The following is a 26,458-nucleotide window of genomic DNA, read 5'->3' on the forward strand; positions in this document are numbered from 1 at the left end:
ATTCTCCCTACCCCTTGTCCTCCCACCCCACCCTACTCCCCAGTTGTGCTCCAGGTCGTGTTGGTCGACTCTGTGAATGTTCAGAGGTAGAATTGTCATCACCAGATTTTGAATCTGGATGCCGGGCACCCAATGGGACAGGACCCCTTTGCAGTGGGAAGGGTCAGTGCCAATGTGGACGATGCAGCTGCAGTGGACAGAGCTCGGGGTATTTCTGCGAGTGTGATGATGTCAGCTGTGAACGGCATGAAGGCATCCTTTGTGCAGGTACCTGGGAAGGCTTTAAGGAGGTGAATCCTGTCTTGAGAAGGGGACCCAGGAGATTCTGGGTAAGCAGGACAGCTCAGATGAATACCCAGGGGAGTCCAATGACTTTAGCAACAGGATACTTGCCTACAAGGGGAGAGGATTCTCAATTTCTACCCATTTTCTTCTCTTGTCCCACTACAGGCTTTGGTCAGTGCCGCTGTGGAGTCTGCTACTGTGATGCCAACCATACAGGCCAAGCCTGTGAATGCAGCAAGGATACAAGCAGGTGTATCAGCCCAAAAGGGTTCTGTAATGGAAATGGCTCTTGTCGCTGTAACCAATGCCAGTGCCTGGAGGGTTATTATGGTACCCTATGTGATCAGTGCCCAGGCTGCAAGACACCATGTGAGAAGCACAGGTGAAGAGTGGGTGCTGGGGTTTGGGGAAGCCAAGGAGGAAGTCCAAATAGTTGGGGCCCAAGCAACACAAAGGGAAGCCCAAGGCATTCCATTAGGTGTACTGAATCCAATTGGGTGGGTCTTGGGAGGGGGCTATTGGGGAATGTCAGTGAGTGATTCTTAGCATTGGTGGGACAGAGACTGTGCTGAATGTGGGGCCTTCAAGACAGGGCCACTGGCCAGCAACTGTAGCCTGGCCTGTGCCCATGCCAACATAACGGTGAGCGTGATGTCTCTGCTGGATGATGGTTGGTGCAAGGAGAGAACTGTGGACAACCAGCTGCTCTTCTTTCTGGTGGAGAGTGAGAACGAGGACAGAGTCGTGCTGCGAGTGAGACCTCCAGAGAGTGAGTGTGGGTGGAAGCACCAGGGGATAGAAGTGGGGGAATGTGGGGCCATAATGAAGGCTGTGGTGGTGAGCAGAGAGACATTTTGGGGAGTCCAGGATGTGTACACCACAAGAGGGCTCAGTCTTTTGTGTGGATCTAAGATTTTGAGCATAGGAGGTGCTCATGGGCACAGGTTAGAGGCAAAATCCTCCTTAGAGAGGCTTTTCGACCTCCTCAGACTCCCTTAGTAACCATTCTTGTGCTTTTCAGAAGGAGCAGATTACACCAAGGTCATTGTGCTAGGTTGTACAGGAGGCATCGTGGCAGTGGGGTTGGTGCTTGTTCTGGCCTATCGACTCACTGTGGAAATCTATGACCGAAGAGAGTACAGCCGCTTTGAAAAGGAAAGGAAACTTCTCAATTGGAACCAGGTGAGGTGTTCTTTGCACCATTTTGATATTTCTGCCCCAGATCCTCTCCTTATCTGTATCACTTCTGGGTAGGTCATTGGCCTCCACAGGACACCTGCTTCCTCACTGCTCATGTCCTTGCTTCACTAAAGCATCCTCTTGCTGATTCCATGATTCTATTTCTCATCCCATTGTTCTTTAACCTTGTGCTTTCTCTTTGTCTTGTTGGAATCTGAGGTGAAGCCTAAGGGGAACCTTAGGTCTAGGGAAGCAGAATCGTCCCCACATTACTTTCTGATACTCTCAACCTATTTACTATCTTCTCATTTCCCCTAGGATGAAAACCCACTCTACAAGAGTGCCATCACCACCATCGTAAATCCTCAATTCCAGAAGAGAGAGAGTTCGCAGTAAGCAGCTACTCAGGATTTTGGCCTCTCATCTAACAGCAACAGGCCCCTTCTTAAAGCTGACTCTGTAGTCTTTTTAGTGCTTGCTTCCCACCCTTATTTCCCTTACAATAGCAAAGCTGAGAGGGGCACCTCAGAGAGGGTTCCTGCTACCTCATCTCTTCTAGAGTGGGCTATTTCTACCCAACAATCGGAGGGAGGAGGAAGTTCAGGACAAAACCCTTCTTATTCCCCTAACAGAGCCCTTCCACAACTATAGCTATTGTATTGATGCTACTAGAGACAGCCCAACAAGATAGCATGTAGTTTTGTGTTTTGCCTGGTTCTGCAAGATTTGATTTCTTCTTGCTAGCTAGTTTAGATTTTAGGGATCTTTGCACCCCTGCTCAGTCCTACCATTTCTACCCCATTATTCCTCTATAGCAGAGGGCAGCATTATCTAACAGGTAATGTTGCCTTTAAACCTATAGGCAGAGGCAGCTAGGTGGCATACTGGATAAAGCACCGGCCCTGGAGTCAGGAGTACCTGGGTTCAAATCTGGTCTCAGACACTTAATAATTACCTAGCTGTGTGGCCTTGGGCAAGCCACTTAACCCTGTTTGCCTTGCAAAAAAAAAAAACCCAAAAAAACCTTTAGGCAGGGGGAGCATGATAGGGTGAAAAACAAGGACACAAGTGGGGATGCCAAATTCTCCTTCCCCAACCTGTGGTGATAAAAGGAATTTGAATGGATCCCTCTCCAGGAAAGGCAGACACTGTAGAAAACCCCCATTTTATTTAAATATTCTAAATATGTCACAAAGGAACATACACTGCACTTTGAATGGTAAAAAGATACAAGTTTATAACATCTTATAAAAACTACCATTTAAAATTTCTTGTCCATCTGTTACTCCCTTCCCGCCCCCCCAATAGCAAAATAAGTGTATTAAAAAAAAGGGGGGAGGGTGAGAGGGTGAAGGGGATGATGAAAATAAAAGCTCCAAGGTCTGTGTAGGATAGTGGGAAGAGGGAGTTGGGAACAGGGGCCAGGGAGACTACCCTTGGCCAATGCCAAGGGGCATTATCAGTAGCTAAACAGCCGCTGTGGGCTGGTGAGGGGGTCTCTATGACCCTCAGACGCTGGGGTGGACAAAAAAGGGTAGGGACTGGAGATCTAGGAATTTGGGTAAATGCTACATTGAAGTAGCAGCTCCCCTATAAACTGGCTCATCTTCCCTTCCTCCCAGCTGTGGTAGCTACAGCAGAGGAGGGTGGTGAGGATTCAATCCAGGAGTCCTTGCAATCTTCTGTGGTTTTGTCCATTAGGTGAGGCTCCTAGGCTTGGGTGGGCAGGTGTGCAGCACTCCTCTTTCCATCCACCCACCCTTTCCTCTAAATCTTAGCACCCTTTGCAACAGAATTAGCCACAGGCTCCCCTTCCATGCCAGTGATGGCTGCGAGTTGTCCTGGCCTGGTCCCTTATTACACTCATTAGCTTCCTCCCATTCCTTTGGCTACTCTGGCAAAAGCTGAAAAAGCAGTCTGTCTTAGAACACCTCAGCACATAACCCATTCACATGATTTCCCACGCTTTTCCTCACCCCCATACCCCCCCAAATTAGCATTGCAAGGCAAGGGGGTGGGGTGGGAAGAAGCCTTCCCGGTTTTTAAGAGCTGTTTGTGATCTATCTTTCTAAATCCATCCATGCTTCTCATAAGACTCCATTGTTGACATTTAGGAAAATCCTAGATGTTAGCAACCGGGGCTCACTCTCCCAGATACCCAGGAAGCTGGCTGCCATTTATCAAGACTTCCCCTCCCAGGAATCATTCACTGCACAGGGGAGGGGAATGCATAGAATTCAGACCAGGGTAATGGGTGTGAAATTAAAACTGCTGGAAGACTAAGCAGTCTCAAACACTACCAGAGCAGAGTTGGAAAGCCAAGGATCCCTTAATGACTTAACTGAATATGCTCCCTTCAGACAAGCAGGATTCCTTCCTTTCTCTGGCTTCCACTGCTTATCCATAGGGAGTCACCACCAGGTTGCTGCCATATTCCCTGCTCACCAAGTTTAAGGACTAAAGGAAACACAAACTCTTCCAGCGCTGCTCTCTTCTAGTCCTCACCTCCTACTATCCTACCCTACGCACAAGACACAGGTAACTGACCCAACTTCCCCAGACTAAGATGGGAGATAGGGAATAGAGACACTGCTGCAACTCCCAAAAGATCCCTTACACCTTCTGCCATAAGGGAAGGAATAATTTCATTCCAAATTGCCACTGTTCAGGAATCCCTAACTCTCAGCTTAGGCCAGAAATGCCAGAGTCTTCAGTTTGTTAAATAACAAAATCCTCAATATACAAATCCCCTGAAATCACCGAGATACTACTCAGTTTCCCAAGAACCTTTTGAGTTCGGGAGGAGGTGCTTGGCTCAATTTGCCCTTACCATATATTCCATATCATCCACACAGGTACTGCACACACAATTAAACACCATAACTGAGCAAACTCTGGGGCATGGAACATGTGGACATGGGAATTAGAGTACTCATTAAAATCAAGTCCACACAAGCTCCTTCAGTCATTACAACCAGCCCCCCTTCTCTGTCCATTAAGAAGGGAATAAGATTCTCTCCTTTCAAGGAAGCAGCCATCTCCATCCCAATACAGTGATAGACTCAAGGTGGGCAGGTACATGGGGGAGATGCTCCCTTTCCCTCTTCAGGAGTGAGCTACAAGGCAGACTCCAGTCTCATTTACTTCTTCAGCAGGTTGTGACCCAGCTCAAGTTTAATCTTGACAGAGCAGCTAGCTAAACTCCTAAGAGGGCTGATCCACTTTTTGGCACCCAGAACTTCCACTCATCTGCTTTTATTTGACTTCACTTTAGTGGCAACAGGGGAAAGCAATCAGAAAATCAGGCTACATGGAAACCACCCTCAAAATCCCTAAGAAGGGGTGGTGGTGGTGGTGATCCCCTGGCCTCTTTCCATAGCTTCCTCCAAAAAGGCACTCGAGCCAGCCCCATCAAGTTATTTGTGTCATACACACACTGCTTTAACACACATGGGCACAACTCTTTGCTGTTCCCCTGGGGAAAAGGAGATAACCATCCATTCTTGCCTGTGTCCAACTGCCCCCTGCCTCTCAGGGACCATAGCCTGTGCCTTGGTAAATTCAGCTGCTGGCTGGTGACCTCTGCTCCCCACCCGCCTTAAAGATGAGGTACCGGGCATATAAACGCTGAAGGCAAAATGCAACCAGAATGCCACCTGTGGGGGATGACCAGGACAATCTCGATCCCTGCTTTGCCCTGGGGCACTACACCTTCCCATTATCTAGGTCCATAGTTCATCTGGTGAAATCGATTTTGGATTCAATATATATATATATGCGTATATATGCACACATGCATATATATGTATACACACTTACATATATATGTATAGCTATACATACACACGCACACACATTCACATACACCCCTTCCCAGTTTCCACTCCCATGTGGAGTTCATGGCTGTGTGATCTGCTCTTCTGTCTTGGTCCTGTATCTTGAGTCCCTTTCCATGGCTTAATCAAGGGTTCAGAGATTGGTCAACCCTCCCAGGAATTGCTGGAGAAACCCCTCCAGCCACCAAAATCTCAGATTATTTACAGGGCTGTGGCTCTGGTGCCCTGTCCCCTGATGTAGGTTAGGTCTCTGACTCTCCTGGTCCCCTCCTCCATGAAGAGAAGAAAGAAGAGGCATGTGGAGGTTTGGCAGGTGGTGGCACCATCAGAACTAGAGGGGGCAGCATCTTCAGCAAGCTCTTCTGATCCTTCCCACCACCCTGGACCCCATGCCTAGAGGGAAAATTGCCCATCAAGGGTTTTGGAGTGACACCCTTGGCACATCCGTTTGTGTCTGAGCAAACGATCTGTCCGGGAAAAGCTCTGAGAAGGAAAAAAAAGAGAGGGTAAACTCATAAGAATATTGAAGAGCCAGCTGGCTGGGTCCAATCTTTTCCAGACCCAGGTACCTTCCATGATTCCATCCTGATCTGACCCATACATCTGTGTTTTGATGATCCTTCCCTTGTTTATATGTCTCAGTCTGGGGTTCTAAATTTCCCATTACATTGAGAAATGTCTGATAGCATGTGCTCCTACTCCTTCTCTATATTCCTCTAATACCATTTCAAGCCTCTGCACAGAGGAACGTAGCAATTAAAATGACTTCTCCCCAAAAACGTCAAGTAGGACTAGACAAAAGGTACCACTGCCACAAACTCTGCTTCAGTTCTGTCACTGGTCAGCACCAGGAAGGAGTGGACAGTAATAACATCCTTATGTAAGAAGAGGAATTCTAAAAAGATCTAATTTAGGTCATTTTGTGATGCTAATCTCATCTTGGGTGAGGGAGATAGGAGGATGTCTGGTGAAGGAGTCAAGCTCTTATAGCAAATAGGGAACAATCTTGAGGAGTATACAGATATATACTGATGTGTTGATGGTGCATGTGGAGACTGGGGTGGTACCTGCTGACATCGTTCACACTGGTAGGGTTTCTCCCCACTATGCACACGTTTGTGGCGCTCCAGATGGTATTTCTGAATGAATCGCATATCACATACATCACATTCAAATGGCTTCTCCCCTGAGCCCAGAAGAGAAGAGATGAACAAAGTCAGTTATGATAGAGACCCTCATCCTAGGGATATTCCTGAGCTTCCCCTTTAACTTTGCACTGATTGCTTCACTGTAGCCCTACTCTGTAAAACCTGAGAGGCATTCTGTGGGGTGTGGAGAGATGGAAGACCCTCTTCCTAAAGACCCCTGGGTTCAGGTGTGAACTACATCCCATCCCCACATCTTCCCCCCCCAACCCCACCTGCAGTTTCCAACCTTTCTTTTATAAAATGAAGTCCCTGGGGGATGGGAGCAGAGACTCTGTTTTGACTTAACTATTATAGGGATGGACAGACACCTCCCCACACACACACCCCCTAATGTATGTTAGTGATTATTTTTTTTCTCCAGGCTTACCTGTGTGAATGAGGATGTGCCTCTTGAGGTGATAACTACTTCTAAAGGCTCCAAAACACTGCTCACAAATAAAGTTTTTTTGGCTCTTTACTTGAAAAGAACCATTCTGCTCCACAACCACCATCTAGGGAATGATAATCAGGCATGTTACCTTAGGGGTAATGTCTGCCTATTCCTAGAAAACCCTCTTCTACTGTAGCACCCCCAGTAGTTGCTTTCTTCAATTTCTTTCTGCGTATACAAAAGTGAGTCTTTTTTCCTCCATCACTGAGTCAGGACAATCTAAATTTGGAGATGAAGGCAAAATGATTTATCTTCACAAATCCAGAACACTTGAGATGGTCTGAGAGAAGTCAAGTCTGTACCTCTCCTAAAGATTTCTATATTCTACCACCTCCTCCTCGTCTTGATTAATCCAGGTCAGATACAAAATAACAATAGCAATAACAGCAATCTATAGAGTTTAAAGAACAATTTGAACAAAGCCTTTTATATTCATTCTCTCTAATTATATATTATCCTAGCTATTTAAATTCTGCTTTAAGCTTCAGAAAACACTATCCTCACAGGAACCTGGGAGGTCTGTTAAATATTTTTTGAGGGGGAGTGGGGAGTGTGGACCTTGCTAAAGGGAATTCTGACAAAAAATCACCTTCTTTCTATGCACACTTACAACTTTTCAGTGACTAATAATAGTGCCAACACTGTCTCCATTTTACTGATAAGGAAACAAGCCCAGAGAGTTTCCAAATTTGCCTCATCATGACCCTGAAGGAATCAGATCTCTACCTTTGGTTTTCTGACTCCCAAGTTTAGTGTTCCTTCCATTCTTCTCTGCACTCTCTACTCATTTACTCCCATTTTACTTAAGAGCAAATTAGGGCTCTGAGGGTTGAGGTGGCTTGGTCAAGGTAGCCCATCAATACATAGCAGTGCAGAGATTGAAACCAGATCTTACAAGTCTCACCTTACTTGTCCACTGGTTTTGAGATGATTTATATTTCAGGTAAGATCCTAACAAAGTGGAAGGGTGAAGGGGATCTCTCAACCCCAAGGATGCCTGCCCCATTACCTGCCTTTTTAACTTTTTTTGGTGGAGGAGTTTCAGTTGCAGCACTATCATCTTTTCGGTTTCGTGACTTTTCTCCATCCTTTCGGTGGCCCTTTTAATTAAACACAAGATTAAAGCTTCGATCTACTCCATAGAGATAAAAATGGTAAAGAGACAGGATAAGAAAAGAGGTTCTCACTATTTTCAGACACACACATATAGACATTAATTTGATCAGCTCAAAAATGAGTCATATGTGATGATCTCCTCCCTCTTCCCAACCCCAAAGATCAGAGAGTGTGGCCTCATGGGAACCTCTGTTCTTATCCTTTCACAACTCCAGCTGTGGCATTCAAAGGTTAGAGGTAGGGAAAAGACCCTCCCTCAGATGTCAAAAAAAAAAAAAAAAAAAAAAAAAAAAAAAAAAAGCCCATTTCCCCAAGCCCGGAACAATCAATGGGAGCTGGTGGCACCGAGAAAAGGAAGGGACATCTCCCTATCTGGCTGAACAAAAGCCCAGAGTTTTCTGCGGAAAACCCAGGTCACTCAACTCGCAGTGCTGTACCTGGCCTGAGCACCTCAGCACCTCTGGGTTGCCCGTTCGCTCCCCGTTCTCTGCCTGTTTGCTGGCAATCTGGCTCAGCATCATCTTCTTGCTGGCTGCCGTGGGGACCAAACTCACACCTGCAAGGCCCTCACAGGCTAGGAGACTCGCCTAGATTGGGAGAAGAGAGGTCAGATGACTTGACAAGTTCAACTAATCTTGGTGATGTTCCCTCACCCACATAACTGGTCCCCTGCTCTGCACAAGACAACTTCTATTCTGAACAAAGGCTTTCCTCTTTCCCAACATCAACAAATGCTATCTTTACTACTCTTTAATTACAGCTATATAGCTTAAATTTTCCTGCCTCAGATAGTTTGTTTTTCTTATGCTTACTGATGGATCCTGACCGATCCTACTAGGAATCATTTACTCTAATGTACTTGTTTCTTGTTTGCTTTGAAAACTGATCTTTTATTTTGCTTAAAATAAAAGGGGACAAGCAAATGGCATAGTGGAATAGAGCTCTGGACCTGGAGTCAGAAGAGTCCAAATCTGGTCTTAGATGCTTCCTAGGCTGTATTGACTCTGGGTGAGCCATTTAACCTCTGTTTGTCTCGATTTTCTCATTTTTAAATGGGTATAATAATAATAATAATAATGATAATAATAATAATAATAATAATAATAAGGCCCCAACTCCCAGGGTTGTTGTGAGGATCAAATGAGATAATTGTTAAAGTGCTTACCTAGTATAGTGCCTGGCACTGGCAAGAATTTTATTATTATTGTTGTTATCATAAAAGAAACTAAGGAGAATTTGAGACTGGGCATATAGACCCCTGAGAAATGACTTATTTGCAAATACTTTATATTCTAGGTTGGTTTGGTTTCAGTTTAGATATGGGATTACCCTGAAGCTGAGTTTAACCCTATTCAGAGTAGTCTTGATAGATCTTGCTCAGTCCTTGAGTCATCTCCAGTCTCAAAGATGTGGCTGATAGGGCTAAAGTTCAGATTTCTGCTGAATTGGAAAGGGAAAGGATTGTGGAAGAAGAGAAAAATGGGATAAGAATTCTGCCCCAGGGAAGTTTTCCATATCAACTGTCAGAAAAAGACCTGGTCTCCCTGAGAACTGTCAGATCAGTAATAATTTAGAACTGCTTTATTCCAGACTATATTCAGGTTCACAAAGCACCTTCCTCACAATATTGTGAAGTTGACAGTGCAAAAGTACTTTTAGTCCCATCTGTCAGATGAAAACAGTGAGTTGGGGTGGGGGTGGGGGGTTAAGAGTGCAATCACTTTTCTCTGGTCTCCTCATCCCAAGTTCTGGGCTCTTTCTCTCTAACCCTAAGATGACAGATCTTGACTAAGTTACTTATATATATCTAAGACTTCAATGATGTGGTTAGACTAGACAATCTTCAAGGTCCCTACTAATGACTTTTGATTATATTCAATTTGAGCCTATCAGCAAGTATTTATTTTCTACTTTGAGATTATTATGAAGGGAATAAGCCCCATTTCCTATGTCAGGCCCTGGGCCAAGCAATTTATTTGATCTTCATCCTCACCACAATCCTGGGAAGTGGGGGCTATTATCACCCCCATTTTGAAGTTCAGCAAACTGAGGCAAACAGGTTAAGCAACTTGCCCAGGGTCACACAACTCATAGTCTGAGGTCACATGGAACTCATGTCTCCTGACTCCAAGCCCATCCACGGTGCCACTTCTGCTGATAGATCTATCCTAATATTGATCTGTTCACAGGGAATCATCACCTTTTGCTACCTTCATGTCTTCTCACAGTACCCAAGGCATTTCATCTGCTCTGCCCAGTCTACACTGCTAATGCCATTCTTCACTAGACAAAACTTCTATTTACTAAGCAAGAAATCGATTCCAACCCATCTTCCTCCCATTTCTGTATACATCAAGGAGTTGGGGAATCTCAGTGAGATACTCTCTATTGATGCATTTCAAATCTTCTCTAACTTAAGAGCTGCTATGGCCAAAAACATTAATAATTCCTCTGCAGCCTGGAAAAAGATAACAGACAGATAATCTATAATTTATCACTTAAAGCCTTTCCCAATGAGTAGAACCCACTAGAGTTTATAGTTAGCTCAACCTTTGAGAACAAAGAGTAACATCATATCCAAACCAAAACAAGATTCTGGAGAATGACAGACTATATATGTATCTATTTATTGTACATGTGCTTTTTTTGGAAGACCACCTCATTTTCCCCATTAAACTGAGAGTCCTCCTATGCTAATAGAATTACAAGTGAGAATCTGAAGGCTGGCTTTATGAAAATTGTACTTGACTGAATATTGTTCATAAAGGTAGATATCCAGATATCACAACGTAATACCTTCATCATTCCCCAAATTAGGGGACTAAAAACCATATGGTTTCTCAGCTATAAAGGAGGGTTGAAGCAAGTGTCCTATTTTGTTTCCACTATAATCTCCAATATGGATTGGTTAAGTCCATGAAGCCAATAAAAACAGCTAGTATTTACACAGCATTTTAAGGTTTGCAAAGTACCTTACAAATATTATTTTGTTTTATTCTCACAACCATCCTTGAGAGGTGGATACTATTATTATTTTTTCTTTTTTGGTTTTTGCAAGACAATGAGGTTAAGTGACTTGCCCAAGATCACATAGCAAGAATCAAGTATCTGAGACTGGATCTGTCGGGTCCTCCTGGCTCCAGGGAGAGCATTTTATCCACTGTGCCACTTAGCTGCCCTGGTAGATGCTATTATTATCACCCTCCCCCATTTCATAGAAATAGAAATCAATGGGGGAAGCTAGGTGGTAGAGTAGAGAGAGCACCAGCCCTGGAGTCAAGAAGACCTGAGTTCAAATCCAGCCTCAGACACTTAATTCTTACTTGAAGCAAGTCACTTAAACCCCACTGCCCCACAAAAACAAAAAGAAGAAATAAAGAACAAGTCAGACAGAGATCAAGTAATCTGCCTAGGATCACACAGCTAGTGTGAGTAGTTTTGAACTCACAATGTACTGTGCCACCTAAAATAAACGGCTAATTATTACACTGTAAATATGGAATGGACAAATAGTTTTTTTGAGGACTGAAAGCTGGGTGATCTCTCAAAGTTATCCTAGCAGAAGAAACTCAGTAAATGAGATATGATAGTGTGTTCTGAGGTAGCACGGAAGGGGAAGGCACCTGGGTAGAAGTAGGTAAGGAAAACACTCAAGATATGATGTTAAGCCCAGGACAAATTTCTCCCAAAAAGAGTGAAGAAAAGGAAGAAAAGGTTATGTAAGCCTTCCTACTTCTAGGTAGATATGCATATGATATTTTCTTCTTGTAAAGAGACCAAAGGCATAATAGAATGGTAATACAAGTGCTAACTCAGGGCCAACAACACTGTAGAGAAAAGACAAGCTCCTTGTAATGCTGAGGCTTTTGTTCTATCAGAGGGTTATTAGCAAAAGAGTCTCCACTTGAGTACCATGACAAAGTGGGCTTTCCTATGCTTTTTTTTTCTGACTCCAGGGCCAGTGCTCTATCCACTGTGCCATCTAGCTGCCCCTTTCCTATGCTTTCAACCAACAAATTAGTCAACATTTAATAGATGCCTATTCCGAAGGCACAAAGTGTAACAAGAATAAAACAGCTTCAAGGAGTGTATATTCTATTGAAGCAACACACCATGTGTGTGAAGTACATATGCAGGCAATCTATTACATGTATTATATGATATGTATATACAAAGATACATTGTGCATTGATAATTTAAAGAGATGAGGCATGAATCAAAAGAGCCTCCTTCAGAAGGGGATATAAGCAAATGACTAGGGATTCAAAGAGATGAGGAAGTGCATTCCAGATATGGGAGGATGGTCATTTTGAAAGGACAAAGATGAAAAATGATTATGATGTGTGAGGGACAGCAAGGTCAGTTTGGCTGGAACACTGAATGCATGAAAAGGAGTGATGTAGAAAGGTCAGCTAGGATCAAGTTGTGAAGGGTTAAAAGGTCAACCAATGAATTAATATTTTATCTTAGAGGTAACAGAGAGGCACTGGAATTTACTGATCAAGGGATTGACAAAGTCAGCTGCAGAAGAAAAGTAATTTGGTAGCCATGTGGAGGCTGGATTGGAGCAGAAATTTTCTTGGGGTAGTAAGATGACCAGAGGGCTACTGCCGAAGTCCAGGTGAGAGACAACAAGGATCTGAACTAATGTAGACTATGTGAATAGTGAAAAAGAGGTAGATGTGAGAGAGGTAGTAACATTAGAAAAGTCATGGAAATGCCTTGGGCAGGTAAGATGGTGAGGAAAGACGAAGGAAATCAGGAGGCAGAGTCAAGGCCAGGAACATTCCCCATATGGAGCAGACAGAGAAAAGGCATGAATTCAGACGTGGAGTATTGTTCAAAGACCATAAAGCAGGTCAGTACAACAAGACTGAAGAGAAAAAGAGAAGCAGAGTCAAAAAGCAACCAGTTAACAACCACTTAGTATGTGCAAGGATAGCATTGTGCCAAATGCTGGAAATCAAAAACAGACAGAGCCCAAACCTAAGCCCTCCTTTAAAGCTGGGAAAGGGAGAAGGGGTCATATGACTAAGAGCTTTACAAGCAAAGAAAGATAAGAGGGAACTAGGAGAGTCAAGGTTTGTCCTTTGGGAAGACCACATTGGTGGCTCCCCTGGAGGAGGTGGACAATCTTGTCAGAGGGTCTGGTGACAGTGTTTCAAGTGTGACGGCCTGTGTTGGGTTGGTGGCTGATCAAGGGGAGAGAAGGAGATGTAGGTGGCCATATTGTGAAGGTAGAGAAGACAGAGATTTGACATCCTCTTGGATGTAGGCAATGGGTCATAGCCAGGAGTAGATGATGACAAGATGGTGGTGCCTTCGACAGTAATCAATAACACATTATTATAATAGAGAAATAATAGTAATGAAGATAAAAAGTGGGCTTGGGAGGAAGGATAATGAGTTTTATTCTGGATATGTTAACTTGAGATGTCTATAGGACATTCAATTCAAGATACACAACAGAGAAAGTTAGGAGAGAAGGTGGGGCTGGGAAGAGTCATCTGAGTGGAGATGACAACTGACTGCAGGAGCAGATGAGATCAATTGAGATAGTATAGAGCAACATTCCTCTAACTGCAGCAAAGAACCCTGAAATATACCAGATTTTAAAAAAACGAAATTTATGCACTGGCCCTGGAGTCAGGAAGACCTGAGTTCAAATCCGGCCTCAGACAATAATTACTTAACTGTGTGGCCTTCGGCAAGCCACTTAACCCCATTTGCCTTGCAAAATCCTAAAAAAAAAAAAAAAAAAAGAAATTTATGTGGTTTGTTATTAAGCATTAAAATGATAATTTTAGAGGATTTTGCTACAGGTGTGCTGCCAAATTATTTGTACCACTGTGAAAAAGTTTGAGATCATGTATAGAAGAAAAAGAGAAAAGGACTCAGGAAAGAACTTTGGAAAACATTCATTAGTAGGTGTGACCTGGAAGAAGATACTGCAAAAGAAATTATGAGGGGGTGGCTAGGTGGCGTAGTAGATAAAGCACCGGCCTTGGAGTCAGAAGTACCTGGGTTCAAATCTGGTCTCAGACACTTAATGATTACCTAGCTGTCTGGCCTTGGGCAAGCCACTTAACCCCATTTGCCTCGTAAAAAACCTAAAAAAAAAAACCCCCAAAAGAAATTATGAAGTAGCCATCAAAAAGATGGGGGTGGTGGTGGTAGTGGTGCGGCTTGGTGGTGACAGTGGATAGAGCACATACCCTGGAGTCAGGAGGACCTGAGTTCAAATTTGGCCTCAGACACTTGATAATTTACCTAATTGTGTGACCTTGGGCAAGTCACTTAACCCCATTACCTTAAATAAAAATTAAAAAAAAATTACGAGGGAGAATCAACAAGGATCAATAAAGAGTGATTGAAAAGTGTCAAAAATTTCAGAAGCCCATAAAGGATGATGATCTAGATTCTAGAAAAAGCCATTAGAGTTGGCAATTAAGTGATCACTAGTGACTAAATCCAGACAGCAGAGATAAGAGGAGAGGAAGTAAAGGTACTGATTGTGGACAGCCTTTTTAAGATGCTTAGTCAAGAAAGGAAGGAGATTCTTTTATTTTTTTAAAAGAATGTGAAAATCAAGAGAATGTTTGCAGGCCAGATACAGTTAGTAGATAGAAGACGAGAGAGAGAATGATAGAAGTGTTAATCAACTGTAGAGGATAAGATAGAATGGAGTCCCTCTTGCATGTAGAAGTATTTGCCCTTGCAAGGAGGACCATTTCTTCATGTTGGGGGGGGGGAGGAAGAAGAGAAGACATCTAAGGGTTGTGAAATGAGGGAGAAGAGGCTCTTCTGAATGATTTTAATTTTTCTTGTGAAGAATGAGGCAGGGTACTCAGTTGAACAGATGGTGAGGGGAAACCACAAGAGGTTTGAAGAGAAATTGAAAAGATTTTAAAGCAATATAAGGGAAATTATGAGTGACATAGGGAACACTGAAGATATATCATCAATTTAATCACACTCTCATCCAAAAGAGGCTGAAAAACAACAGTCCCCTCTGTAAGTTGTCACATCTTGTCAGCAAGAATGGTATTTTGACTAGGCACCCTCTTTGGATTCAGAAGCTTGAATGAGCTAGTGAGATATAAGGGTGGTGAGTAGGAAATAGGACAGTTAACATTTGTTGTTTTCAGAATAATGTTTGTCCTTCATTTTTGAAGAAGATCACCACATCAGGGAGATGATGCTATGACAAACACATAAACTGGATTTGAGTGAGGGGGTGCTGTGCTAAGTTACCAGCCTTATTGCCTCCTCCAGAGTCATCTGGGTCCAGTGGCCAGATATGAATCAGGATGATTCGTGGTGACCCTGGATGTGAGGCAATCAGGGTTGAGTGACTTGCCCAAGATCAGTTAGGAAGTTAAGTCTCTGAGGCTGGATTCAAACTTCCACCTAACTGCACTATCCACTGCACCACCTAGCTGCCCTTCTCAGAGTATGCAGTATATTACCTGTACAGTCCTTGAGGGGAGACTGAATCTTTGTGTTTTTCTCAGGGCTTGGCACAGGGTCTGAACAAGTTTGCTGACTGATTAGTAGAGAGACAATTGGAATTGTATGTGTGTGTGTGTGTGTGTGTGATTATGAAAATTGTGGTTCCCCTGTGAACTACCTGGAATCTAAAATGGAAACTGGAACCTTATACATGTATCTCTTAAAAGATCTTGCCTAGTGATATGACTTTTATTAAACAGACTGCGAAACTCAGGAATATTTGAAAAAACTGGCTAGTCATCATATTGGAGCATCAACGTTTCTATTTTTCTAATGAACTCAGAACCTCCCTCAGGCAAATTTACCCCTCTCATTCCTCTTTTTACTCATTACAACTTCCTTCTACCATTTGGAAAAAAAATTATTTCTTTTTGGTATTTCCATCCTAAGAGGCATGAGATTTAGGTTTGGACAAGCCAGGTTCAAGCCCCTCCTCTGACTCATACTGGCCTTGGAATTCACCCCTCTTGGCCCTCTAGGGAACTCTCTAAGATGGCCTGTGGCAGGGAAGGATTGACAGATGATGTTTCCTTATCTAGAAGTTCCTTACACCAATGACATCACAGAAGTCCATTTCCTAACCCTATCCTATTTCAATCACACCATTTAAAAATCATTGCTATCGTTTATTGTCGTACTGTCTTCCTACCAAAAACATCCCTCTTCCCTCCCTTAGCCAGAGTGCCACCCCTTTGTTTAAAAAAAAAAGTGGGAGGTGGGGGAAAAAAGTCTAGTTCATCAAAACTAACCAATGTAGACTTCATCAAACAGTAAACAAGCGTTGCCCAGTCCTGCAGTTTTCCATATCTGCAAAGCAGGGAAGGATGTGTACTAACTTATTTGCTTTGAAAGGTTTTTATTGTTCAGTGATAAAATCTGCATGTGTCTGTGTGTATAAGTCTACCATTTAAACTTTTGTATCTGGTATATTAGGTATTAATTTATTTTGGCAAAGTATTAGCCTTTTTTTTTTTTGGAACAGGAGGGAGTGAATTGGAGCAAAGGAACTCTTCTAGATATCCTTGCACTCTAGAGTCAGAATGAAAAAAAGGACTGACTTGGAATTAGGAATGGTTTCTCTAGCTTTTATTAGTAGTAAATTGATTTTTGGATCATAAAATCTGAACTAACAATTTCTGGACAGATAAAAATAAGGTATTATAGCCTAAGTCTACTGTAGTGAAAACTATATTAATAGGATCAGTTTTTGCAATGATGACATGGGTTTGTCTGTACGAAGGGTCTCTCATTACAAGAGATCCTGGGGTATCTGAACTATGAGAATATATTTGGCAATTGCCATTATGTGTTCCATCTTAAACTATGTTTTACATTTTAGTTTAACTGGAATTCTGATAAAGTATGAACTTGGATAATGTTAAAGCATAATTGGATAGGTACCCATAAGATTTTAATTCAACTATTTCATTATTTAGGATTCTATTTGGTTTTTCTGCTTTAGAATGAAAATACTTAGAATGAAAAATAAAGAGTACTGGACAGTCAGGTGAAACCAGGATTCAAGTCCTGCTGAGATGGATAAGATTGTAACCTTGGGCTGATCAGTGAGTCTCAGTTTTCTCATTCTCATTTAAGATTTCCTGTACTACCTATATTATTAGGAGGTGCTTCAAAAATCCTAACGTGCTACAAAAATGTGAGTTATTATTATCATCATGGTCATACAGGATTACTGTTACCAAGGAAGGTGTGTGTGCAGTAGAAAATGGTACCTCATTCATGCAGATGCTGAAAAAAGGGTTTTAATGTTTTTCTTTTTTCTTTTTGCAAGGCAATGGGGTTAAGTGGCTTGCGCAAGGCCACACAGCTAGGTAATTATTATGTGTCTGAGGCCGGATTTGAACTCAGGTGCTCCTGACTCCAGGGCCGGTGTTATATCCACTGGGCCACCTAGCTGCCCCTAATGTTATTCTTGCTGGTAGATTTAAAGAAGTCACATTGTGACTCTACTGATAGAACAGGTATGTTGTACGTCATCTCTGAGAATAATGAAGACACAGAGAGCAATTTTGCTTAAGGACAACCCACTGATCAACAAGTATTTATTAAGCATGTGTTGTAAGTTTAACTATATCATTAGAGTGAAAAATTATCAGGTCTGTGGCTACAGTGGATGTACCTATGTAAAAAAAAAAAAAAAGCTCCAAAAATGGGGCGGCTAGGTGGCCCAGTGAATAGAGCACCGGCCCTGGAGTCAGGAGCACCTGAGTTCAAATCTGGCCTCAGACACTTAATATTATCTAGCTGTGTGGCTTTGGGCAAGCCACTTAACCCCACTGCCTTGCAAAAACTAAACAAAACAAAATAAAATAATACCTGTGAAGAGTTTATCTAGAATTCTTAACTTTTTTTTGTGGTATGAACCCATCTGATAGTTTGGTGAAATCTAAAGATCCCTTTTCAGAATACTATTTCTAAGTATATAAAATAAAATATATAGGATTACAAAGAAAACAATGATATTAAAATATAATTCTGTAAATTAAACATATATACCCACACAAGTTCAGGTTCCAAGAGCTAGAGAATTATCAACAGGTTGGGACAGATTTTGCAACCTGTTTCTCAGAGATTCAGGAATCATGAAGAACACCAATTTCAGAATAACAGTAGGGAAGAATTTGTTACTATTCTATTATCTTTTTTTCATTCCCCATATTATGCTACTTGATTATAATTTTTATTTCTGTATTTGATATTTGTGACTGTTGAAACTGTTTATGCCCAATGTTTAGTCTAATGTGAGATTTGGTACATAAATAGAGGTGTTTGATAGGATGCATAATAGGCAGGAATGGGAGAACAGGAGAATAAGAAAATAAATTATAACATCTCCATCTCTGCCTTCATGTTACCTTTTCCTGATTATAACTGTTTTTACTTTTATACATTTTAACATTATTATGGTTATTACTATGAAATTATTGAAATATGTTGCTAACATTTGACTAAGATTCTCCTTGGCTCATTGTTTTTCATTTGTTAATGATAAAAACAGACTTTTTCAGATAGTACTTTGGAGTTTGGCATAGATTATTAATTCACTGGGTACTCACAACAATCCTTATGTAGTATCATTACCCTCCCTCCCCAAACCCCCCTTTTATGGCTGAGTACATTAAGGTTTAGAAACTCACATGTGGCCACCCTGTCCATGTCAAGAGATGTGCTCTGGAACCTAGGCCCTGTTGACTCCAAGGTCAGCCCAAGATCAAGACAGCTCCGACCAAAATTTGTAGAGGAAAACCTATCGTCTAAGAATGACTTCATTCAAAGCGGACAACACAAACAAAAATCTTCAGAGAACACACTGAATTTTAGGGGACAGAGAAGCAATAAAAGAATTATTACATATTAAGTCCTTACTTAGATTTAGTAATTAGTTTAGGTTTTTGTTGTTCAGTTATGTCAGTTGTAGCCGACTCCTCGTGACTCCATTTGGGTCAAATTCTTGGCAAAGATCACTGGAGTGGTTGGTCATTTTCTTCTCCAGTTCATTTTATAGATGAGGAAACAGAGGCCAACGGGGTGAAGTGACTTGCCCAGGGTCAAACATCTTAATATGTGTCTGAGGCAGGATTTGAGACTCATGAAAATGAGTCTTCCTGATTCCAAGCTCTGTTGCTCTATCCACTACACCAGCTAGCTGCCCAAATTAGTTTAGGAGCAAGGGATAATTAGAAGACAAGTCAGTAGACTTCTAGACAACACTGCTTGGAGACTTGCTCCTAATATTCAACAATAGGTACAATAAAATTTGAAGGGAGATTAAGAGAGGTTTTGAGGGGCAGCCAGATGATGCAGTGGATAGAGCACCAGCTCTGAATCAGGAGGACCTGAGTTCAACTCTGTCTCAGACATTTACTAATTGTGTGACCCTGGGCAAATGACAACTCTAATTGTCTCCCTCCTCTCCCCCCTTCCTTCCACTCCCCCCTCCCCACTTCCAAAAAAGAGAGAGAGAGTGACCTTGAAAATTCTTGTCCAAGAAAGAAAGTTAGCATTAAATTCAATTGTGGCTTCCACACTCCAGTGTGCATATTAAGGACCTAAGTCCAAGTAGGAGGTAGAGGACTGAGGCTTGCTGAGAATTAAGTTTTGACACTGTCAACAATTTTCATCTCCCTGAATGTGGGCTTTTAGCAACTTCATTAGCACATCATCATTTCCATAGAACATATGCCTTTCAGGGCAAACTGTAACTGCAAGGATTTGAACACCTAAGAGATTTAGAGATAGAAGAGACCCTGGTGGGGTGGTCGGCAGCTAAGTGAAATACTCTCACAGGCTAGCAGGGGCACTTATTAGTGACTAAAGAAGGTACATGACTAGTAAAAACCTCTGAAGACCCTTATTATTTGATATTTTTTTAAAATAGGGTCTAACTACTTTATTAAGGAAGGTTCAAGAACTCATATAAGAAACTAGAGCTGTCTGGACAATTGTAAAGATTATTCTGCTTCATCAAAGTTGATGGGCTAGGGACAGCTAAGATGGCACAGTTGTTAGAGTACTGGTCCTGGAGTCAAGAGTTCAAATCTGACTTCCGGAACTTGATACATGAGCAAGTCACTTAACCCCATTGCCCACAAATACAACCCCCCCCCCAATCCCCAAAAGTTAATGGATTAAAGAGATGCTAAAATTGCCAAGGTCCTCCTTGCAGTAAATGGAAATCCATATTGCTCAAAACTGAAGACAAGTTTTACCTAGTAAGGGCAGGGACAGGTGGCTGAAGCAGGGTGCTCTTTGAGGACTGTACCCTTGTATACCACCTGGCCAGGAGAGCAGGGTATATGGAAAAATCAAAATTATTTGAGAATGAATCCTTTACTATTAAAATCCTATCTAAAGCTATACTCCCTTCCTGGAAGCATTCCCTTGTTAATGTTACTAGACTGTTATCAACAATGATGGCTGACAATTACAAGTTCCCTTTACATGTATATCTCACTTCATCTTTACAATGATTCCATGAGATAGATACTACAGGTCTTCTTAGTTATTGTCATTCCCATTTTACAGATGAAGAAACCAAAGTTTAAAAAACTCTGCCAAAGCTCACATGGTAAGATATTTTCTGAGGAAGTACATAAAATTCTCTTATATTTGGTATTGTTTCCTACTCCTTCACTATAATTCCCTGATCACACTTTTACTTTCCTTAGTAGGCAAGTACACAGTTTATGCCTTTATCTGCACTAATCTATGTGTTACTTTCTAAGCCTTACTGCTGTGTCTGGGGCATGTGCCTTATTTGCTTTGACTGGGAGCTCAGTGAAGGTAAAGACTATAGATTGCCTCTCTTCCTTTCTCTAGGCCAGCAATTCCCAACTTCTAGCCATAAGTCCATGGCAAATTTTTGCTTGTATGGTAGAAAAAGCTTTGCTTAAAAATTTTTAACTTTAAAAAAAAATGGACCCCTTCTCATCACCCTTCCCATCCCCATACTCTTAAGGCATCTACATCCTCATAGTTGAGGTTGCAGAGAGCTGGACAGTCTTCAGGAGAAGATTGAGATATTTTACCAGTTCAATGTATTGTTCTGGTAAGGAAATATTTCTCTAACTCTCCCTTGTGTCCGTACAGCATTTGGCTCATCAACAACAGATGCCTGAGACCAAAGCACTGAGCCTATAGTCTGGCATGGCATAGATTTAGGAGCGCTTTAGACCGTCTTACCTGAGCCATGTCGCCCACTTCACTTATTCGGTACAACAGTTCAAGAGTTTCTTATTCCTTTGGTTAGTGTGTATTCAGAGGGAACTATCAACATTTCACTGGGGCTTCCTCATTCCATGTCCTCTGTATACCCTTGCTGCCATACTGAGAAGCCTTGGACTGCCGCTGGAACTTGGTACCCTCCAAAGAGAAGAAGATGCCCCAACAATTGGGCTCTTTAACCTCAGCTGTTTTCTGAAGGATTCCTGCCTGTCCTCAGAATAGAATGAAAATCTGCCCGGTGTCCAGCTCAAGTCTCAGGAGGTAGCTTTGAATCTGTCTCAGAAACCTGAAACTAGAAAAATGAGACAAGTGTTAATGCTAAGAAACAATTGACATTATGGGGTGAAATTATTTTATGAGTTATTTTACAAAGTTCACATAGTCGAGTCATATTAAGTTGATCATTAGAGAGCTGAAAGGGAGTTTGGAAATCCAACTTCTGAATTTTATAGATCAGGAAACTGAAGCCCAGAGAAGTTACCTGTTCAAAAAACAATTAAATGCAACAACTAGGAACCAAAACTTAACTGCCAGAATATCAACTAACAAATATTTATTCAAATCCCTAACATGCACTGTTCTGGCTGCTAGGAATGTAAATCTATAAAAGATTCTACATTCAAGAAGCAGAGACAATTGTGGAAAATAACATAGAAGTAGATAGAAAATAAGAAAGTAATTTTTAGGGGGACAGAGTTGGCCACAACTGTTGGAGGTATTTATGAAAGGTTTCCGGTGGGAGGGAGCCCATGAACTGAGTAATGAAAAATGCTAAAAAGTTTTACAAAGTGGAGTTAAAAAGGGAGAGAATATTTAGCTGTGTAACCTTGGGCAAGTCATTTAACCTAATCACCTTGTAGAATTCCTCCACCCCCACAAAAAAGGAAAAAAATGGAGAGAATTCCAGGTCAGGGTGTCAGTCTATGCAAAGACATGAAAGCAGTAGATGGATATTGTGTGTGAGGAACAGCACATGGGCTAGTCTGTCCTGCCTGGAGAGTGCAGGAGTAAATGAGAGGAGTAAGGTATAGACAAGTCTGGAGAGGGTAGCTTGGAGCCAGATTGGAAAAGGGATTTAAATGACAGACAGAGGAGTCTACATTTTATTGTAGAAGCAACAAGGAACCAGGGTGTAGGATTTCTCCACCTGGGATTCATGGAAAGGGGTCAGGGGTCTATGAACTTAGATGGAAAGAAATTACATCTTTATTTCAATACAGATGGTTTCTTTCGTAAATACTCTATTTTATGCATTCAACATTATTCTAAGGAGTCAATGGACTTCAGGAAAGGGGTCCATAAACAAAACACACAAACACATACACACACAGATTATGAACTCCTATCCTGGAGTTTTTTGAATAAGAATATGCGAAGGGTCAGATCTCTGCTTAAGACTATCATTTTGACAGCAGTTTGAAGAATGGTTTGGATGGGAGGGATCAGAGAGCAATCAGGAATCCAGAGGAGGTAGCTCCAAGGTGATGGGTCTTTAGGAGGGTGCTCACTGGTCATATTAGTGGGGGGGGGGGGGTCAGAACTAAGAAATGCAGAGAAGTAGGTAGAATTCACAAGATGTGGCAAACAACTGGAGATGACTTAAGTCATTTAAATTGGGTGACGGGGTGGCTAGGTGACACAGTGGATAGAGCACCTAGCCTGGAGTCAGGAGTACCTGAGTTCAAATCTGGCCTCAGACACTTAATTACCTAGCTATGTGGCCTTGGGTAAGCTACTTAACTCCATCTGCCTTACAAAGTAAAAGTAAAAATAAATTGGGTGACAGAAATGGAGTAGTTAAGAAGGGGACCAGATTGTCAGGGAGAAGGGACAAGAAATGAACTTTATTTTGGACAAGAGACATAGATCTAGAGATGGAAAGGACCTCAAAGCCCATCTTGCCCAGCTCTTCACTTTACAGATGAAAAAACAAACAGGTCCAGGGACAGTAAGTGTTTTTCCTCACTTCAACTGAGTTTGAGAAATCCATAAGACTATATACAATTAAAAAGATGGTACCAAGATGAAAATAGCCATGGATGGCGTCATCTGCATAGAAATAAATGAACAAGGAAGTTTCAGAAGTGAGTGAAGACAATGGAGAAGAGCAATGGGATGACAGAAGGGTTAGGAAGTATCCCCAAACCCGGGGTGTTCACAAAGTAAATGTCACAAGGAATGCAAGAAAGAAGAGAACTAAAAAGGTTTTGGCAACTTAGTAGTCCCGGGTGCCTTTGGAGGGACTTCAAAGGAGGGATGAGGCTAAGAAGCCATATTGCAAGGGGCTGAGAAGAGACGGGGGGAGGAAGTATGGACAGAAATATAGCCCTCTCCCTAAGTTTGGTGTGAAAAGGAGGAAAAAAAGACATAGCTTGCGGCGACTAAAGGTCCTACGATATTTTTTAAGCTGGGGCCCATGATCCCGCTCTCTCCTAGCATGCAAAGTAGAGTTTGATAATCCAAGGTGGGAGGCCCGGAACAAGGCATTCCATCCGCAACTCCTGACAGATGCCGAGTGGTGGGTGCGGGGCTCCTCCGCGTCGGGGGGACCCTGGGCAGCGGGAGCGGGGTTCGCCCCTGCCGCCGGCAGGAACAAAGCCCCGCGGCTGGGGAGGCCGGACCCAGGGAGGGCCGAGGGAGCCCGGCAGCGGCCGCCGCGGCGCCCGGGAAAAGTTTCCAAGCAGCGCCGGTAGGTAGGCGAGGCGCGCGGGGAGCAGGAAGCGGGGGCCGAGCCGCGGGAGGGCCCCACGTGGGTGCGGGCCGGGCCGGGCCGCGGGGGTGCGCGGACACTCGGCCGGCGGCCGGGCGCGGGGCCGCGAGAACGGAGGACAGCGGCCGGGCTGCGTGCTCGCGCCCGAGGCTCCCCCCCCCCGCCCCGGCCCGGAGTCGAGGCCGAGCGCGCGCGCTCGGGCAGGATTGGCCGGGCCCGGGGTGTAGGGTGTCGGGAGGGGGTGGGGAGAAAAGAGAAGTGCGCGCGCGCGGGGCCGTCCGCTGCCGCCGCCGCCGCCGCCGCCGCCGCTCCTCCTCCTCCCCCGCCTGCTTCGCGCTCGCACGCGCCCGCGCTTCTCCCCCGCGGCCTGCCAAGGGGCCTGAGGCGCAGACGTCTGCCTGGGTCGCGGTTTGCTCCCCGGCACGGGCTCTTACCTGCCGGGCGCAGCCTCCAGCAGTGTTCCCGTACGGGAGAACCCCTCCCCCGGTGCTCACTCTCCGGTGCCAGCCCCGCCGCTGCCGTTGCCCCCGCAGGGACCGAGGCAAGTTTACAAACACCAGCCCGGGGCCCGTTTCCCCGGAAGCACTTTCCCCCTCCCCCTCGTCCTCTCCGTCGAGCGGTGGCATCCACTTCCGGGCCCAGCCGACTCGGGTAGGAGAGAGAAAGCGGGAGGGAAAGAAAGCTGTAGGGGTAGAGGTGCAGCCTGGGAGGCGGGACTAATGGATTGGGGCGGGAGTGCACACGCGCAGAAGAAGAAGGGGCTTATCCCAGCAGCCATCTTGGTAAAGGGCACTTGGGTGGGTCACGTGGACACCGGGCGGGGCGGGGCCAAGGGAGCAGGCCACCAAAATGGGTAGCGGAAAGGGCTTTTAAAGATTGATGGGACGCAGTTCTAGAATCTGCCTGTCCTTCTCTTTGCATCCGAGATTCTTTTTCTCCTAGTTCTTCTTGATAATCCCGGTTCCAGAATCCTTCATTGTTCTCAATGTGATAGCTAGCGCTTAAACACAGAAGGGGAAAACGAAAGGGCTGCCTTCTTTCCACCTCCCCCTCCCAAGTTTCAAAAGTTGAGGCTGGGTGACCACTTGTCAAAGATTACATATCAAGGAAATTTCTGCTCATGAAGTGATTAGACTGGATCACCTGCAGTGTGTCTTTTGACTCTCAACATTCTGTGACCAGCTCTTGTTTCCCCTGTTCTCTTGAAGCAGAAGACCTAGGATTGCTTAACCTTGGGTCTGTGAACTTATTAGAATTTTGAAATCCATTTTTTTTTTGGCCTGGGAGTTTTTTAAATTTAAATTTATTATTTCCAACTACATGCCAAGATAGTTGTCAATATTCACCTTTTTGCAAGATTTCGAGTTTTATATTTTTCTTCCTCCTTTCCTTCTCTCCCTCCCCCTGAAAGCCAGCAATCTGATATATTATACATATATTACTGTTAAATATATTTCCATATTAGTCATGTTGTGAAAGATGAGTCAGATCAAACGGGAACAAAAAAGCTATAAGAAGGTAAAAAAAGAAAACATAAAACAAAAATTTTTAATAGAAAATAGTATGCTTTGATCTACATTCAGACTCCATAGTTCCTTCTCTGGGTATGGATTGTGTTTTCCATCACAAGTCTTTCAGAATTGTTTGTAATTATTGAATTGCTGAGAACTAAGTCCATCATAGTTGATCATCATACAGTGTTGCTGTTAATGTATACAGTGTTCTCCTGTAGTGTTCATTCAGTCTTTCCATGCTTTTTCCAAAGTCCACCTCACTCATGATTTCTTAAAGAACAATAGTACTCCATAACATTCATATACCACAGCTTGTTCAGCCATTTCCCAATTGATGAATGTTCTTCAATCTCCGTTTTTTTTGCCACTACAAAGAGACATGCTATAAATATTTTTCTATATTTGGGTCTTTCCCCCCTTCCTTATGATCTCTTTGGGATACAGACCTAGTAATTGTATCGCTGGATCAAAGGGTATTTTATTGTCCTTTGGGAGTAGTTTCAAATTGCTCTCCAGAATGTTTGGTTCAGTTCAGAATTCCACAAAAAAGTGCATTAGTGTCCCAGTTTTCCCACATTCCTCTCCACATTGACTATGTTCCTTTTTTATCTTATTGGCCAATGTGATTGGTGTGAACTGGTACTTCAGAGTTGTTTTAATTTGCATTTCTCTAATCACTAATGATTGATAACTATTTCAATATACTTGGTTTCCTTTGTAATATTTTGTGACTTTGAAAAACACATTTTTCTCTGAGAAGGGATTTCATAGGCTTCACCACCAGACTGCCAAAGGGGGCAGTAGTTGTTACATCTTACTTCTTACTGTTCTTAACATGTACTCCCCACTAAGTTATCCTTTATGCCTGAACTGCTCTCCCTCCTTTTAAAACCCTCAGTTTCCAAACATTGTCTTCTACATGA

At 43.1% G+C, this 26,458-nt stretch overlaps 3 protein-coding genes across 9 annotated transcripts in view; 2 read left to right on the plus strand and 1 right to left on the minus strand.

Annotated features, from left to right (window-relative positions):
- LOC141514754 (integrin beta-7-like) overlaps positions 1–2,714 on the plus strand; it is a 25,125-nt gene extending 22,411 nt beyond the window's left edge. For 2 of the 3 annotated variants that reach the window (XM_074225821.1, XM_074225822.1), the window contains exons 11-15: positions 44–267; positions 451–667; positions 846–1,054; positions 1,307–1,467; positions 1,783–2,713. In XM_074225821.1, coding sequence (XP_074081922.1) covers positions 44–267; positions 451–667; positions 846–1,054; positions 1,307–1,467; positions 1,783–1,860 — 889 coding nt within the window. In that variant the 3' untranslated portion in view covers positions 1,861–2,713. Of the gene's footprint in view, positions 1–43; positions 268–450; positions 668–845; positions 1,055–1,306; positions 1,468–1,782 lie in introns of all 3 variants that reach the window. The other variant, XM_074225820.1, reaches the window with a different exon arrangement.
- Positions 53–24,688, minus strand: LOC141514757 (zinc finger protein 740-like). 3 transcript variants are annotated; one of them, XM_074225833.1, is made up of 8 exons: positions 24,456–24,685; positions 21,270–21,603; positions 18,725–18,851; positions 8,492–8,641; positions 7,952–8,038; positions 6,876–6,999; positions 6,368–6,486; positions 53–5,783 (listed from the first exon to the last, which is right to left on the minus strand). In XM_074225833.1, exons 4-8 carry the CDS (start codon positions 8,573–8,575, stop codon positions 5,694–5,696), a joined length of 504 nt encoding a protein of 167 aa, XP_074081934.1. In that variant the 5' UTR covers positions 8,576–8,641; positions 18,725–18,851; positions 21,270–21,603; positions 24,456–24,685; the 3' UTR covers positions 53–5,693. The 3 variants fall into 3 exon arrangements, with proteins under 3 accessions (XP_074081934.1, XP_074081932.1, XP_074081931.1); XM_074225831.1 differs by having other exon boundaries at positions 18,725–18,897; XM_074225830.1 differs by lacking the exon at positions 18,725–18,851 and having other exon boundaries at positions 24,456–24,688.
- The window catches only part of CSAD (cysteine sulfinic acid decarboxylase), a 35,272-nt gene continuing 33,187 nt past the window's right edge, over positions 24,374–26,458 (plus strand). For 2 of the 3 annotated variants that reach the window (XR_012476112.1, XM_074225827.1), the window contains exon 1: positions 24,374–24,562. The gene's annotated coding sequence lies outside the window, so the exon portion shown is untranslated. The remainder of the gene's footprint in view (positions 24,563–26,458) is intronic. The other variant, XM_074225823.1, reaches the window with a different exon arrangement.

The sequence above is a fragment of the Macrotis lagotis genome, chromosome 2 (assembly GCF_037893015.1).
Source record: "Macrotis lagotis isolate mMagLag1 chromosome 2, bilby.v1.9.chrom.fasta, whole genome shotgun sequence".
NCBI lineage: Eukaryota > Metazoa > Chordata > Mammalia > Peramelemorphia > Peramelidae > Macrotis > Macrotis lagotis.